General features: G+C 40.6%; 1 protein-coding gene across 1 annotated transcript in view; it reads right to left on the reverse strand.

Annotated features, from left to right (window-relative positions):
- Window positions 1-6993, reverse strand: part of CDC73 (cell division cycle 73) — a 137859-nt gene extending 130866 nt beyond the window's left edge. Inside the window, exons 1-2 of the mRNA XM_073011655.1 lie at window positions 6661-6993; window positions 3835-3940 (exon numbers count right to left, since the gene is read on the reverse strand). Coding sequence (XP_072867756.1) covers window positions 3835-3940; window positions 6661-6791 — 237 coding nt within the window. The 5' untranslated portion in view covers window positions 6792-6993. The remainder of the gene's footprint in view (window positions 1-3834; window positions 3941-6660) is intronic.
- Between the last annotated feature and the right edge of the window lie 10728 nt (window positions 6994-17721).

A 17721-nucleotide genomic window follows, 5' to 3' on the forward strand; every position in this document is an offset into this window, starting at 1 on the left:
TTAGCCAGGCGTGATGGCAGGCACCTATAATCCCAGCTACTTGGGAGACTGAGGCAAGACCCAGTCTCAAACACAAACAAACAGTGCAAGAAAAATTGGTAGCTGAGAGATTCTAGTGTAAATCCCTTGTCATTTTATATGTGTAACAATGAAGTAACAACAAGAACCTTTAGTATCTTTGACCAATGAGCTTATATTGAATACTTCCTATATTTCACTGCACCGAACATTCTGCTCTGACTCCTCAATGATTTAGATAAACTATTTAATCACTTAAAAATGAACCTTTTATTTTAAAAAAGTCAAGCTAAATTTTAGTTTCTCCTTATGAGTTCAAAAGTTTGAGTGCAGAGTTTTCTTCTGCTTGTATTCTTTTAAACCAGCCTAGGCCAGGCATGGTGGTTCATACCTGTAATCCTGACACTCTGGGAGGTCAAGGTGGGTTGACTGCTGGAGCCCAGGAGTTAGAGACCAGCCTGAGCAACATGGAGAAACTCCATCTCTACAAAAATATAAGTTAGCCAGGCATGGTGGCAAGGGCCTGCAGTCCCAGCTATAGTCCCAGCTACTCAGGAGGCTGAAGCAGGAAGACAGCTTGAGCCCGGGAGGGCAAGGCTGTGGCAAGCCAAGATCTTGCCACTGCACTCCAGTCTGGGTGACAGAGCAAGACTCTGTCTCAAAAAAAAATAAAAAATAAAAATAAACCAGTCTACATGGAACATCATAAACAGCTAAAAGATTTGGGTTAATTTTAAGTTACTGTTTCTAAGTCTAATAACTTACGTCATCATTTGGTCACTATTGAGTTATGTACACATTACAGTCCACTGAAAGAGATTACATCTACTCACACTAAAGTAGGAGCTAAGGATCAGGAATATCTGTTTTAAGAGTGGTCTGCTCAGCCGGACGCGGTGGCTCACATGGATCACGCCTGTAATCCCAGCACTTTGGGAGGTCGAGGCAGGCGGATCAGGAGGTCAGGAGATCAAGACCATCCTGGCTAGCATGGTGAAACCCCGTCTCTACTAAAAATACAAAAAATCAGCCAGGCATGGTGGGGTGTGCCTGTAATTCCAGCCACTTGGGAGGCTGAGGCAGGAGAAACCCTTGAACCCAGAAGGCGGAGGTTGCAGTGAGCCGAGATCACGCCACTGCACTCCAGTCTGAGTGACAGAGCAAGACTCCATCTCGGGGGGGGGGGGGGGGGGGGGGGGGGGAGTGGTCTGTGCACAGAAAACAGCAAATAACACCAAGTAATTAGGAAACAAAAATCTCAACTTCACAGAACTTTGGAATTTTAGAATCCTACTCTTTCAATCTGGCAAATACTTAAGAAAAATAAGAATTAAATCTTAAGCAACTGAGGGTCCCAAGGTCCACAGAAACAATTACAGCTATCAGTTATACGTACAACCATTTCCCAAAAACAGAATCTATAAATCTAAGCCAACTATCTGAATCTTTCTTATACTAAAATGAATGAGTATATCCAACACAACACTGTAAGAACTATGTAATTTAGTTTTTAAAGATCTGAGTTAAAATAACCTTAAAGAGGCAGCTGGTGCTATTTTTTCCCATTATTTCCCAAGTAGTCCCGCTCTAACTTTATTTTTTTTAATATGTAACATAAATACGTATTTCTTGCTCAGGAAAGCAGAAGTCTTATGGTTTAATACAAAGCCCACTAAATGACGGGATACTTTCTCAACTGCTATACACATACACACACACACACACACACACACACATTTTTTCCCTGAGACAGAGTCTTGCTCTATCACCCAGGATAGATGCATTGGTGTAATCATGGCTTACTGCAGCCTCGACCTCCTGGGCCCAGTGATCCTCCCACCTCAGCCCCTTGTGTAGTTAGCTGGGAGTATAGGTGCACACTACCACGCCTGACTAACTTTTTTTTATTTTTTGTTTTGACAAAGTTTCCCTATGCCGCCCAGGTTGGTCTTGAACTCCTGAGCTCAAGTGATCCTCCCACCTCAGCCTCCCAAAGTGCTGGGACTATAGGCATGCACCACCACACCCGGCTTTTAGTTGCTTCAAATAACAAGTTATTGTTTGAAAGATACATAAGCCAGAAACCTTAACTATTTCTGGTTGGGAGCGAGGTTAGCGTTATAAAAGTTAAGTTTCACACAGCTTAATGTGACCCAGCAACTGTGTTAGGTAACTCAAAAAGCAGCTCCAGTGATGACACACACAATGATGTTTAAAAAAATTGTTTTAAGAACTATAAGAAAAGTTTAAGAAAATTGTTTTAAGAAATATAAGAAATGGGAAAAAGCAGTTATTTATAAATACATTTCATACTTAATTTTAAGTATATACTTGTAAGTTAGCAAAAGGAACAAATATTAAAAGCAGACTTTTAATTATTTCAATTATATCTTCAAAAAAATTTTATGTTCAACTCTACCAAAAATAATCTGAGGGAAAAGCTCATTTAAAAAAATTAAATATCTTTTAAGCCATTTTATGTGGGCATTATAGCACTTTTCCATGTCATACAGCTATCCTATCCAAATAAATCTGAATCTTATTTACTTATCAATTATAATATACTGCTATAATTTAGGTCTTAATGATACTTCCCTACAGATGAAGAATCTCATCATCATAGTTTATGAAATCGGTTCTTTTCAAGTTGTTTCCAAAGATTTCCTCTGAGTAATAAATTTTCAAACACTGAGAAAGCAAGCAAAACTAAAAACAAATGAACTTCTCCAGAGTATTAAAACAGCTGCACAAAACTGATTAAGAAAGAATTTTTTTAAATGTCTGCTAATCTTGATCCTTACAACCAAAAAAAAGTTTTCTTGAGATTAAATAAGAGTTCTGAAGTAACAGGGTCCTTCCACACACTTAAAAGTTTTTCTAAACATCTCTATAAATACCTTTAGCATTTTGAGTTTTTTTTTTCTTGAGATGGCATCTCACTATGTTGCCCAGGCTGGTCTTGATCTCCTAGGCTCAAGCAACCCTACCACCTTAGAGTCCCAAGCAGGTGGGATTACCAATGTGCACTAAGAAGCCTGGCTCTAAAAATCCCTTTAAAACTTCCTTTGTTATAAACATTACCCACACTTTACATGAAAAAATATCACAGATTAAAAAGTCTGTGTAAATCACACAGTAGCCTAGTTTTGACTCTCCTGGAGACATTCATACAAACCTTTCATTCTTTTGATTTGAAACCCATGAAGGAAGCTATCCATTCCAAATGATACCTACTACCATGAAGCCAAAAAAAAAAAAAAAAAAAAGTGTTAATACAAAAACTAGTCCGACATGGTAGGCCATGCCTGTATTCCCAGTTTCTCAGGAGACTGAGGTAGGAGGCTGGCTTGAGCCCGAGAAGGGGAGGGTGCAGTAAGCCGAGATCACACCAATGCACTCCAGCTTAGGCAACAGAGCCAGACCCTATCTCAAAAAAAAAAAAAAAAAAAAAGTATTAAAATGAATTATTGGCCAGGCACAGTGATTCATGCCAGTAATTCGAGCACTTTGGGAGGCTGAGGCAGAAGGATCCACTGAGGCTAGGAGTTCAAGACCAGCCTATGCCACACAGCAAGACCTCCTCATCTTTAAGAACAACAAAAAAAAAAATTAGCCAGATATGGTGGTACAGGCCTGTAGTCCTGGCTACTTGAAGGCTGAGGTGGGAAGATCACTTGAGCCCAGCAGTTCAAGGCTGCAACGAGCTATGATCACACCACTGTACTCTAGCCTGGGCAACAGGGTTAGACCCCATCTCTTAAATAAATAAAAATAAAACTGATAAATAAATAGATAAGTAAAATGAATTCTACTTACAGCTGCACGTCGGACATAAACAGGATGAGAAAGGTGCACATTATTAAGTAGAAATAAAATGGAATCCAATGTGTAGTACTCTCTGGGTTGGCCTTCCTTTCCAGTCCTGAAATAATTAAGGCAAGGATTTTACTCACAACTCTAATTCAACTCTTCAGGCTGGATTCATTTATCTACACAACTTTGCTATCTAACAATGAGTTTAACATAGCTACCAAAAAAAGTATAAAATCTAATAATGAATAGACTGTCATGATCACAAAAGAAACACAAAGGAAGGCAATGACAAAAAGCAAGAAGTAGGGAAAATACAAAAAATTCATACTCTAAGGTACTACACACTTTTTAGAATCAGGCCCAAATTAGGCTCTGGGCTTTATCAATAGAGAAATCTAACCAGATCCATATTGAAGAGGATCCATAAGAGAAAACAAACTGCTTAGAAGAAGCACAATTATCACTGGAGCTAAATGTGAAAGAAATTTATCCTATGGCTCTTGCTAAATAAGATATGGCTGAACAACATCCTTCACATTCTTACAGTAAACACAACACAGAATTTCGGGGGTATAACTGTTGGTGCATCCCTCAAATTAGACCAGTAATGTAAAACCAAAATGCTATTCTATCTGTGATAAAACAATGGAGTCTACTAACGGTGCAAGATCTCTAACGCAGGTACCAATATTACCGCATTCCAATCCTACCCTTCCTACTACATTTGCCCCTTCTGTATCTTTGAATCCGTCTGCATATGGCCCACTATAATCAGCCCTAAACCTACTTTTCTAGCTTCTAGTCCCACTTTTCCTCTAAACCAATGCATTTCAAACCACACACCACTATCAATTATTGTACTATGAAACCCAATAAACAGTTAACAACCATATTTTTTCTATTTTCAGAATAGAAGAGAAAAATAATAAAATGCACTGCATGCAATAAAAAGAGTAAGCATTGTTTTGTGTTTTATATGTGTATATATTTACGTGTGTATGTGCACATATAGAAAATAAAAATAATTTCTTGGTGTGATTCACTGTTGAAAAAGTTTAAAATCTACTGTACTAAGCATTCCTTTTACACTGGCTTCACTGAATTGCTGTCAACACATTTACTTTCCAGTTCTTTATGCCTTTAAGCATACAGTTCACTCATCTTGGAAGACTTAACCCATCATTTCACCCAGAAAATTTCTATCTATTCTTTAAAGCTTATCTGTTTGTTCATTCAATCATTCAAGAAAACTTTGTTGGACGTGAACTTGCCAAAGACAATTCTATGGAACTTTCCCTAAATAACTCCAACTAGAAATGACTGCTGTCTTCACAAACTATTATAGAAATCATTTCACATCAACTTATCTGTTTAATCTCCTCTATTCAGACTAAATTAACCTCCTTTGAGGTAGAAATCAGAGTCTTAGGAATTTTTTTAATCCTCAGATTGCACCACTTCTCACCCTAGGTTCTCCTTAAGCCATTGTTTAAAGAAAAAAAAATTCATTAAAAATCCAACCAAATGTGATTCTATCTATGCAAATCATTTGAAAGGGTAAAACACCAGAAACTCAGAATGTCATTTGATCAACATTTTATAAAGCTAATTAAACCATAAGACAAAAAAAAATTTAAAACCAACCAACAGGCAGGGCGCGGTGGCTCACGCCTGTAATCCCAGCACTTTGGGAAGCAGAGGCGGGCAGATCATTTAAGGTCAGGAGTTCGAGACCCGCCTGACCAACATGGTGAAACCACATCTCCACTAAAATACAAAAATTAGCAGGGCATAGTGGCGGGGGCCTGTAATCTCAGCTACTCAGGAGGCTGAGGTAAGAGAATCGCCTGAACCCAGGAGGCAGAGGTTGCAGTGAGCCAAGATCACACCACTGCACTCCAGCTTGGGCGACGGAGCGAGTCTCCCTCTCAAAACTAAATAAATAATAAATGCCAACCAACAAACTAAATTTCCCTAGTTTTTCATCGACTCTTCACAAAGCTTCCATTCAAAGAAACAAAATGAGTAGGGAAGTTCTAGCTCAAGGTTCTAATTCTACAAGCGACGCACCAATGACAGTGACATCATTAAAAAGGCCCCTAATGACTGTTAGATCCGTCTCTATAAGTTTTCCTGAATGACTTAAACTGATAAAACTTCACATGGACCAACATTCCAAAACATTTCCCTTTAAAATACACTTTCGAAAATCACACGCACCATCTATTTCTTAGATCTGAAAAGCTCACTCATTTCACCAACTCCTGAAGACCTCTTTAACACAAACTTTAGCGACTTTTCCCAATTCACCAAATTTCTTTCCGGTCCTAACTTTAGAGTTGATTCCCTTCTCTCTTCTACAGGAATAACCCCCTCCCCAACAACGAAAGGAGATGAAATAAACTAGGAGTTGCAAGGACCAGAGGAGCAGCCTGGAAGAGAGAAAAAATAAAGAACAAAAAGAGGCGACTATGGCACCAGACGGTGTGCTCCTTTGTGCACCTATGTTCAGGTATCCTTGTGCACTAGCCCCACACTTAGCTGGTACACGATACCTACTGGTAAAAATTAACTGTAAAAGTCAAAAACTCCCACAGTACCTTTCCTTTGGGCTTCTCAAAAATTTAAAGGGATGAACTGCTCTAGAGCTCCGCCCCTTCTTTCCTTACCCTAAAAGTGCAACTTCTGCTCTAGAGAGAAACTTTCTTCTCCCCGAACACCCGTTTTATCCCATCCCCAGGGGAAACGGGGGGGAGGGGTTAAGAAAGAGGTCGCCTGGGGGCGCCCAACTCTGCCCTGCCACCCCTGGCACAGCCATGCCGGACTTACCCCCAAACTACATAGTTGGTCTTCACATTCTTGGGCCAGGAGAACTCCCCGAAGATCACTTCGTCTCCCTTCACCACAATCTCCTTCTTCTGGATGTTGTACTGTCGCAAGACGCTAAGCACGTCCGCCATCTTCCCCCCCCTCGCCTCCGCCGGCCCGGGGCGCCGCCGCTGCCGCCGCGCCTGCCTCCTTCTTCCCCTGTCGCCTCGCCCTCTTCCTCCTCCTCCTTCGCCGCCGCGACGAACCAACAGCAGCAGCACTAACAGCCGTCCTCGCCTACGACAGCAGCAGGGGCAGTAGCCACCCAGGCCGCCGAGGACCCCGCGCTCTAAGGCAAGGCCCCGCCGCCGGCTGCCCGCGGAGAACGCCTGACTGCGCCCCTCCAGCGCGGCACGTCTGCCGCCAGGGGGAGCCGCGATGGCCTGGAAAAGTGCCCCTCCCAGACTTCAACTCGGCAAGGAGCCCACTCACTCGCTGAAACGCTGAGCGCTAGGGCACCGCGCCCACGTACGGCGCACGTACGGGGAACTTTGTCGGGCGCGCGCCCGCGCGGAGCACGTACCCAGTCCCCCGCGGCGCGCACCCAGCGGCGACAGGTGTGCGCGTACCTGAGCAGTGGGTCAGCATTTCCATCCGCAGCACGTGCCCTGAGTATTTAACGACCTGCCTCGGGTGCGACCAGAGGCTCCTGGGCCCCTGCTTTGGCCGGGATGGAATTTGGCAAGGATTTGTGGAACACTAGAATCACCTTCCTATCTAGATGGGACCCAGGCCTAGCCAAAGACCTCTAGGACTTAGTGATCCGGAGAAGCCCTTTTGAAAGGATGGGGGTCTTGGGGTTGGGGTTTGGGTTGTTTGCCTTTGATGTGGAAAAGAACGAGTTTTGGTTTTTTGTTGGTTTTGAGTGGAAAAGACCGAGTCCAGCAAAAAAAAAAAAAAAAAAAAAAAAAAAAAAAAAACGGTTCTGGGTACTGCTGTTTGTTAGTTGTTGTTTGACCTTGGTCAAGTTACATAGCTTTTCACAGCATCAATTGGTTAATGAAGAAAATGGGGTTAATACGAAGATAAGGTAAACGCGCCTAGCACGTCAATAAAATATCCTAAATGTTGGATCCTCCCTCTTCATTCTTTGGATGATGACTTTTTCCATCGTGATCCCTTCTCCCCACCAATCCCGAAGGGCTATATTCAAAAGGCTCTGTTCCAAGATGTAAATGGGAAAGTTGCTCTAACAGAAACTCCAAACGGTCCAATTTAGAACACTTCCAGACTACCCAATTTTTCTAATGGAACTCAGAAGGCTCAGTGGTGTCCTTGACATGCATTTTGAGACGGTTAAGATAAATCAATATACTATGGCCAACCAAACACATCCTATGGGATTGTTTTATTTCTTTTACCATGTCAGAAGGAAAAAAGAGGCAACTTTGTGATTGACATAACCAAATTCCTTGACCTGTTTTGAAAAAAAGTCAATCTTTTCACAACACAGAGGACTACAGATACAGAAGTATGTGGTTCATTTCCTATATGATCTGTAGCCATTCTGCAACTGTGAGTTTGTGAAATTTTTTTCTGTTCCACCAATGTTTTCACCCCGTAGTATTCTCCTGAATCTCACCCAAAACACACATATGATAAAGAACTGGCTACTCTTATCTATCCCCACACTCTCTCTTCATACCTGTATCAGAGCACCGAGTACCATATTACTTCCCTTTATAGTTTACTTGCCTGCATCCACAAAATTGAAACACCATAGACCTGTGTCATCATATCCTACTGTCTAACACATTATTTGGAACATATTAGTAATAAATGGATGAATTTAATAAATTGATGGAAGCTCCTAGTAAATATCAAGTTAATACATGGATGGAAGCTTCTAATAAATGCTGAAGTAATAAATGGAAAGATAAGCTCAAGGAAGCCAAGATTTCATGATTAAGAGGGCTGACTATAGTCCCTTCAAATGATACTTAATTTTATTTCATACTCAAATAATGATTGAAGTCTCTCTTTTGTATGTTTTTTAGGTTAATGAATTTAAAAAGTGGTAAGGTAAGTCATTAGTAATTTGTTGCTTTTTACAGTTAAAGCATTGAAATTTGTAGATCATTTTTTCCTGACCAGCCTGGGCAACATAACTAGACCCTGTGTCTACAAAAGCAATTGTAGATCATTTTGTTTTTATATAAGTACCCTTATAATTGCCCTACCAATACTGGTTCATCAGAGGATGTCAAAATACAATAAAAGGCAAGATTAATGGTAGAGCTGAAAATTTTAAAAATTAATTTAAAAAAACAGAAAAATAATGTGGTTTCTTTGTCTTGGGCAAAAGCAGTCCACATCTCCAGATATTAGCTCCTGAAGAATTCCTAAAAATCTTTAGTTTTAGGTCTTCTGTTAGAATAAATGCCCAGCAATCAGAAGAAAGTGGTATGTTTAGTTGGAAACGATGGATCCAACATCATTACCTCGGAGTTTAAACCACTACCTCAATTGCTAACAGTACCCGATAAGGTTATTTCCACCAATGCTCAAGAGCAGTTTTATTCTGGTTCCTTTTCCAAAGGACCAAATCCCCAGGTTTTAGATCAATCAAAGTCTGTTTAGGCAAGTATTTTGAAAATGCACTTGAACCTACTAGTGATAATTTGGCAGGTATCATAAGTCTCATGAAGCATTTATTTATATTACTGTGTAATGGTAGAACCTAGGATTGGAAGTAAAATTTTCAAATACGTGGGTAGGGGGAGGCTGTTAATTCAAGAAGAGATAATCTGTGGGTTCCAGAAGGGGTTGATTTATTGTCATCAATCAATCATGACTAATGGCAATTTGAAGGGCCATGAAATTTCTGTTTTTTGAATGTGTTGATAATTTTAGTTTTAGGACTCTGTTAGTTCTCTTTAGTTTTCCTAAAGTTTGAGGGAAATCAGTGTGTGGAGTTATAGCTCCCTAGCAAGGAAAAACCTCAGTCCATCCAGAGAGTAAGCAAACAACAACATAGTCATAGTTTATTCCAGGGAATTATTATGGGTTGGGTACTTTAGGAGGATTAATTATTTATTTGATGTATTTGATATATATAGGCTTATTCAGATTGTTTCTTCTTGTGTGAGTTTTGGCAGATTGTGTCTTTCAAGGGGTTCCATTTTATCTAGGTTATGAAATTAGTGGGATATAGTTGTTCACAGCATTTGTTATTATCCTTTTAATGTTCATGTCATCTGTAGAAATGTCCCCTCTTTTATTTCTGATTTTAGTAATTTGTGTCCTCTCTCTTCTTAGCGTGGCTAAAAGGTTCATTGATTTCATTGACCTTTTCAAAGAACCAGCTTTTGGTGTGATTACTGACTTTTTTACTTTCAGTTTTACCAGTTTATGCTTTAACTTTTATTATTTCTTTTCTTTTGCTTACTTTAGATTTAATTTGCTCTTCTCTTTCTAGTTTCCTTAGGTAGAAGTTTAGATTATTGATTTTTAGGTCTTTCTTCTTTTCTAACATACATTCAATGCTACAAATTTCCCTCTAAACACTACTTTGCTTCCTCCCATACACTTTGGTAAGTTATGTTTTTATTTTCTTGTGGCTCAAAATATTTTAAATTTTATCTTGAGATTTCTTCTTTGACTTATGTGTTATTTAGAAGTGGATTGTTTAAACTCGACATATTTTGGAATTTTCTAGCTATCTTCCTATTACTGATTTCTAGTTTAATTTCATTGTGGTCTGAGAGTAGATATTGTATGATTTATATAATTTTAAATTTGCTAAAGTGTGTTTTATGGCCCAAAATGTGGTCTGTCATGGTGAATGTTCCTTGCATGTTTAGGAGGAATGTTTATTCTGCTGCTGTTGAATAGTCTATAGATAGCAACTCTATTAAGATGACCGATGGTGTTGTTGAGTTCAATTACGTCCTTATTGATTTTCTGCCTGCTAGTTCTGTTCATATCTGATACAGGGGTATTGAAATCTTCCACTATAACAATGGATTCATCTATTTTTCCTTGTAGTTCCGTCAGTTTTTTGCCTTATATAATTTGACTCTCTGTTGTTAAGCACGTACACGTTAAGGATTGTTCTGTCTTCTTGGAGAATTGACCCTTTATCATCACGTAATGCTCTTCTTTGTGCCAACAAACTTTTCTTGCTTTGAAGTCTGCTCTGTCTAAAATTAAAATAGGTACTCCTACTTTTTTTTGATTAGTGTTAGCATGATGTATTTTTCTCCATTTATTTACTTTTATCTATAGGCGTATTTATATTTAAAGTGGGTTTCTTGTGGACAACATAGTTGGGTCTCATATTTTTGAACCACTCTGACAATCTCTTTTCATTGTTGCAGTTAGACCATGGATGTTGAAAGTGATTATTGATAAATTTAGACTAATACTTACTGTATTCATTATTGCTTTCTATTTGTTGCCTTTGTTCTCTGTTCCTATGTATGTCTGCCACAATTTTTCTGCTCTGTGGGTGTGTGTGTGCGCACGCGCACGCACATGTGTGTGTGTTAGAGACAGACAGGGTCTTGCTCTGTAATCCAGGCTGGAACCTAATGGTATGATCACAGCTCACTGTGGCTTCAAACTCCTGGGCTCCAGTGATCCTCCCAGTGAAACCTCTAGAGTATCTAAGACTACAGATTTACACCACCACACCCAGCTAAATTTTAAATTTTTTATAGAGACAGGGACCCACTGTATTTTTCAGGCTGGGATCAGATTCCTAGGCTCAAGCAATCCTCCTGCCTCAGCCTCCCAAAATGCTGGGATTATAGGCCTGAGCCCCTGTGCCCAGCTGTTTGGGGTTTTAATTGAGCATTTTATATGTTTGCATTTTGTCTCTCTCCCTCTCTCCCTCCCTCTCTCTCTCTCTCTTTCTCTCTTTCTTTCTCTTTCTCTCTCTCTCTCTCTGTCTGTCCCTTTCTTTCTTTATTTGTTTTTGAGGTGGAGTCTCAGTCTGTCACCCAGGCTGGAGTGCAGTGGCACGATCTTGCCTCACTGCAGCCTCCGTCTCCCAAGTTCAAATGATTCTCCTGCCTCAGCTTCCCGAGCAGCTGGGATTACAGGTATGCACCACCACACCCAACTAATTTTTGTATTTTTAGTAGAGATGGGGTTTCACCATGTTGGCCGGGGCTGGTCTCAAATTCCTGACCTCAGGTGACCTGCCCACCTTGGTCTCCCAGAGTGCTGGAATTCCAGGTGTGAGCCACTACACCCGGCCAATTTGAAGAGTTTAAAAGTCTTTATTGCCTCAAATATTTCTTCTTTTTCTTTCTTCTCCTTCTGATATTCCCATTATATGTACATTATACCTTTTATAGTTGTCCCACAGTCCTTGAATATTCCGTTCTGGTTTTTTTGTTTTGTTTTGTTTTGTTTTGAGATGGAGTCTCGCTCTGTCACCCAGGTTGGAGTGCAGTGGCGCAATCTTGGCTCACTGCAACCTCCGCCTCCGCGGTTCACGCCATTCTTCTGCCTCAGCCTCCCAAATATCTGGGACTATAGGCACCTGCCACCACGCCTAGCTAATTTTTATTTTATTTTATTTTTTTAGTAGATACGGGGTTTCACCGTGTTAGCCGGGATGGTCTCGATCTCCTGACCTCGTCATCCGCCTATCTGGGCCTCCCAAAGTTCTGGGATTACAGGACTGAGCCACCGCGCCCGGCCCCCTTCTGTTTTTTCATTCTTTGTTCTCTTTGCTGTTCAGTTTTGGAGTTTTCTGGTGAGAGATCCTTTGACTTGGAGATTCTTTCCTCAGCCATTTCGTTCTACTAATAAGCCCACCAAAGGCGTTCATCATTTTTTATAGTGGTGTTTTTTTTTTTTAATCTCTAGCATTTTTTTTTCGGGATTTTCATTCCTCTGCTTACATTGCCCATCTGTTCTTGCATACTGTCTACTTTATCCACTAAGACCCTTAGCATATTCATCATTGTTTTAAATTCCTGGTCCGATAATTCCAACATCTCTGCCCATGTCTGGTTCTGATGCTTGCTCTGTCTCTCCAAATTCTGGTTTTTTTCCTTTTAGTATGTAATTTTTTCCTTAATAGCTGGACATGATATACCAGGGGAAAGGATAGACCAGGTGCTGTAAATAGGTCTTTAATAATGTGGTGGTAAGTTGTCGGGGAGAACAAGTGCTCTGCAGTTCTATGATTAGGTCGCAGTCTTTTAATGAACCTATGCCTCTGGACTGTGGACTTAGTTCCCTCCTGCTTCCACCCTTAGTTGGGACAGGCTAGCTAAAGCAGGCTAGACTTGGTGTTTTCCTTCCCCCAAGTCACTGAGGCTCTGAAAAAAACTCCAACAGGTTAGACTCTAGTTAACTAGTTTTTGCTGAGGGCAGGCCTTGTTAAGAATAACATAGTCGGCCAGGCGCGGTGGCTCACGCTTGTAATCCCAGCACTTTGGGAGGCCGAGACGGGTGGATCACGAGGTCAGGAGATCGAGACCATCCTGGCTAACACGGTGAAACCCCGTCTCTACTAAAAATACAAAAAATTAGCCGGGCGCGGTGGCGGGCGCCTGTAGTTCCGGCTACTTGGGAGGGTGAGGCAGGAGAATGGCGTGAACCCGGGAGGCGGAGCTTGCAGTGAGTGGAGGTCGCACCACTGCACTCCAACCTGGGCGACAGAGCGAGGCTCCGTCTCAAAAAAAAAAAAAAAGAATAACATAGTCGTCTAGTCTATTTCAGAATGATTCATTTTCCCTCCCCCTGCTGAAAACAAGTGGGGATTTTCCTAACATACTTACTGTGAGAACCAAGTCAAGCTCCTGGGGATGAATCACAAAATTGTGAGTCCCCTACACCCACTTGACTGGATCCCCCTGGAATTTTTAACTCTCAGACTTGACCACACTAAGCATCTAGCAATTCACTGATTACAGTTTAGAAGTTCGTATCCTGGCACTCGTTCTGTGGCCATTTCCGCTTATGAGTCTTTGCTCAGGTAAGCTGTGAATCCCTGTACTCATCTGTCTGTCTCTCCAATATTGGGGGCAGTGTTTGCCCTGTATCTTCCTGTCTTTCACCGATCCAAGAAAAGTTGATTTTTCAATCTATTCAGTTTTTTTTTTTTTAATGTTACTACAAAATGACAACTTCCAAATTCCTTACATATGGAAATAAATATATATGTTTTTTACTTAGAAACTGTTGAGGCTTCAAAACATTGTTTATTAATTAAATTATTCATTTGTATAATGTCTTGAACGTAATTAAGGATCTGAAATTTACCACATTTGCTCTCACAGTAAATACTTATTGTAGCACTGTAAGAATTTTATAAAATTTACCCCTAAAAAGATATTACTCTTGCATTGCATGAATACAATTACAAATATTTTATTTATATATGTATACACATATTTACATTTATATATGGAAATTTAAACATGTCATAGAAGCAATGATAATTTATTTAACTCATAAAACCAACATAGGAAATATAGGAAGTTTAAATCATGAGAAGTTTAACTGTGGTCCTGTTCAAAACAAAATATTGTATTGACATTACTTTTATATGATATTGAAATTTAAAGATTCTGAATCATGCTAAAAGTTCTTCTTTTATCTTGAAAATAACTAAGGACTTGTCTTTTTACCTTGTAAGTATGGTAACAAGGGCTATTCAGTAAATTCAGGGCTCACAAAATAAACACGAAGAGTTTGGTGGCCTTTTTAGTGTATGTGCTGCCAAAATTAGTACTTTGATGACTTTTTTGTTTGCTTTTACATGATCGTTTATCTAAACTATGTATTCTTAGAGTGAGTACACAATGACTGAATGTTTTGGTTCTTTGTTTTGTTTTTTGATTGGTTAATCTTCAGAATTTTCTAAGAGAGGAATAAAACAGAAAGAGAAACAGAACAAGAGAGAGTGGACTTCAGATAAATATAAAATTACCACCTTAAAAGGCTAATTATGCTTTCTCTGAGAAAAAGAGAAAGTTTAGATATGGAAATATTCATTTTAACATGTACACACACAAAACAGCATTATAATAGCTGATTTAAAGAACAACTTGGGCCCTGGACAATTTTATCCACCCGTACAGTGAAAAACCCAACACTTATTTATTTTCAAAGTAAGAACACAAAGGATGTCTCCTACATTAAATGAAATACTCTCTTTTTTAGACAAACAAGAAAATTTCCTCATGAAGTCTTCCTCACTTTTTGCTCTAAAGCACCTCTCATATGAACAATCTTATTCTTGTCAAAAATAGCTAAAGTGGGTATTGTAATCCCAAATTGTCTCTGGTAAAACTGTACCAGTTAGATAAACATACAAGTTAATATTATAGTGTGAAAACATAAGGGAAGTATGTTTTGTCAAGAAGGAAGCAGGTTTTAATTAAGAAGGCCCTATGAGTACTGCAATCTTCCCTAAAATGGCATTTGTGTAACTCATGTCTTTATAAATTGGCCAAAGGTTAATGGTCACCAAACATGGGGTGGACAAACCTCCTGATTCCAAGCAGATAAAATTAAAGTATGAACACAAAGACAAAATTAAGAAGGATGTCTTTGTATAATTTGTAATGGAGACTCAAGGTAAAGTTGGTTCAAAGACAGTGGTCTGAGGAGATCTTCTGAACTTCCCAGCCCCCAGGGCGAGCACAAGGACAGAACTGTAGGGCCTTTGCCTGGTATCTTCTTGTAGACTTTTTCTCTAAAGTTGACAAATTGGTAAGCAGACAGACCATAAAAGGAACTGCTGGAAGACTAGACAACAGTTTCGCCAAGGAACGTTACAATAAGAAAACAAAATAAAATTCAATGTGAAGAACTTCAATAAAATATTGGAGCTCAATTCAGTATAAACTTACCTCCTCCCTGTGTGCCTGGGGGCCTCAATCAGGAGAAGACACAAGATTCCAGATGTGATGTCCACACTAGAGAGTTCAGGATCTTAGCCTGCAGCAGCGAGGTCTCAGCTGAATCTTGGTGGAAACTTCACTTCTGTCAATGACTTGCAAACAAATATCATCAGGGGCACACTGTAGGCAGAGTTAGTTCACCACAGGCCCTGAGCATTCCTGCATGTTCTTGCTGTGGATGCCAAATTGCAGAACTATCTTTCTGCTGATTCTGAGTAGTTGCTGTAGCTCATCACATAGGTAACTAAATACATGAAGGTAGACGCAGCATTGAGACAGCCATGTGGGAAGGGGTCCCTGGAGAAACCCCAACCAGCCTGCCCACAGAGGTGGAGCCTCAGGAAGTTCATGATGTTTGCAGCAGCGGGGAGCCTGGCCCCATCTCTTCTGTGTGGAAACTGGGATTTGAACTGCTGAGTAGGAAGCGCTCTAGCAGGGACTCTGGCCTAGCAAGAGTCCCTGTTTCCCCATTTTCTTCCTTTTCACTCGATAAAACCCTATCTTACTCACCATTCAAATTGTCTGTGAGCCTGCATTTTCATGGCCATGGGACAAGGAACCCCGTCTTTAGCAGAACTAAGGAAAAGTCCTGCAACATCATGACTACTGCTCATTCACCAGGTGAAGAGGACTGGCTTGATTGCATCTTGCTGTAATATTCGTTCCTAGACCTTTGGCCCTGGGTAATTATTTTAAAAAATAACCCACTGTGGGGGCTGGGCACGGATTATAGGGCTGGGATTACAGGCTCACCCCTGTAATTCCAGTACTTTGGGAGGCCAAGGCGGGCAGATCAGATTGAGACCATCCTGGCCAACTTGGTGAAACCCTGTCTCTACTAAAAATACAAAAATTAGTCGTGGTGACACGTGCCTGTAGTCCCAGCTACTCGGGAGGCTGAGTCAGGAAAATCACTTGAACCTAGGAGGAGGAGGTTGCAATGAGCCAAGATGGCGCCACTGCACTCCAGCCTGGCAACAGAGCGAGACTCTGTCTCAAAAAAGAAAAGAAAAGAGAAGAGAAGAGAAGAGAAGAGAAGAGAAGAGAAAAAAGAAAAGAAAAGAAAAGAAACAAAAACACTGTGGGTCGGGTGCAGTGGCTCATGCCTGCAATCCCAACACACTGGTAGGCCAAGGCAGGCAGATTGCTTGAGTCCAGGAGTTTGAGACCAGTCTGGGCAACATGGCAAAACCCCATCTCTACAAAAAGTACAAAAATTAGACTGGTCTGGTAGTGTGTACCTGTAGTCCCAGCTACTTCGATGGGGCTGAGGTGGGAGGATGGCTTAAGCCTGGGAGATCAAGGCTACAGTGAGCTGAGATCATGGCACTGCACTCCAGCCTGGGTGACAGAGTGAGACAGTGTCTCAAAAATAATAATAATAATAATAATAATAATAATAATAACAACCCACTATATACTGCTGTCATCTGACCTTCCATGCCTCCCTGTTGGAACTGCGGCTCAGGAAACCAGGGCAAATATGTTGACACTCTGGTTACTGCTTTCAGTAATAAAGCCCTTCATTGTTGATCCAAATGTGTTGTCTCTGTGTCAGCATTCATGAAACTTGCAAAAACTAATCTGTCAGCTTGCAAGGAGAATAAAATCTCTGATTCTTCACAGTTCTTGATCAGGAGGTGGCAAATTCTTTTCTGTAAAGAGCTAAATATTAAATATTTTAGGGTTTGTGGCCACATAAGGGCTCTGTCAAGTATTTTTCTGTATTGGTTTGTTTTGAAACAACTCTTTAAAATGTAAAAATTTCCAGGTGCCGTAGCTCACAGCTGTATCCCAGCACTTTGGAAAGCTGAAGTGGCAGGCTGGCTTGAGCCCAGGAGTTTGAGCGCAGCCTGAGCAGCATAACAAGACCCCATCTCTACAAAAACTAAAACATTAGCTGGGCATGGTGGCACACATCTATAGTCCCTGCTACTCGTGATGCCGAGGTGGGAGGATTGCTTCAGCCCAGAAGGTCGAGGCTGCAGTGAGCTGAGATTGCACCATCGCACTCCAGCCTGGGCGACAGAGCAAAGACTCTGTCTCAAGGAAAAAAAAAAAAAAAGAAGTAATAATCTTTCTTAGCTTTTAGGCCGTACAAAAACAGACCACAGATAGGATTTGGCTCCAGTTTGCTGACCCCTGCTTTTAA

This window comes from Chlorocebus sabaeus, chromosome 25, assembly GCF_047675955.1.
Source record: "Chlorocebus sabaeus isolate Y175 chromosome 25, mChlSab1.0.hap1, whole genome shotgun sequence".
NCBI classification, from domain to species: domain Eukaryota; kingdom Metazoa; phylum Chordata; class Mammalia; order Primates; family Cercopithecidae; genus Chlorocebus; species Chlorocebus sabaeus.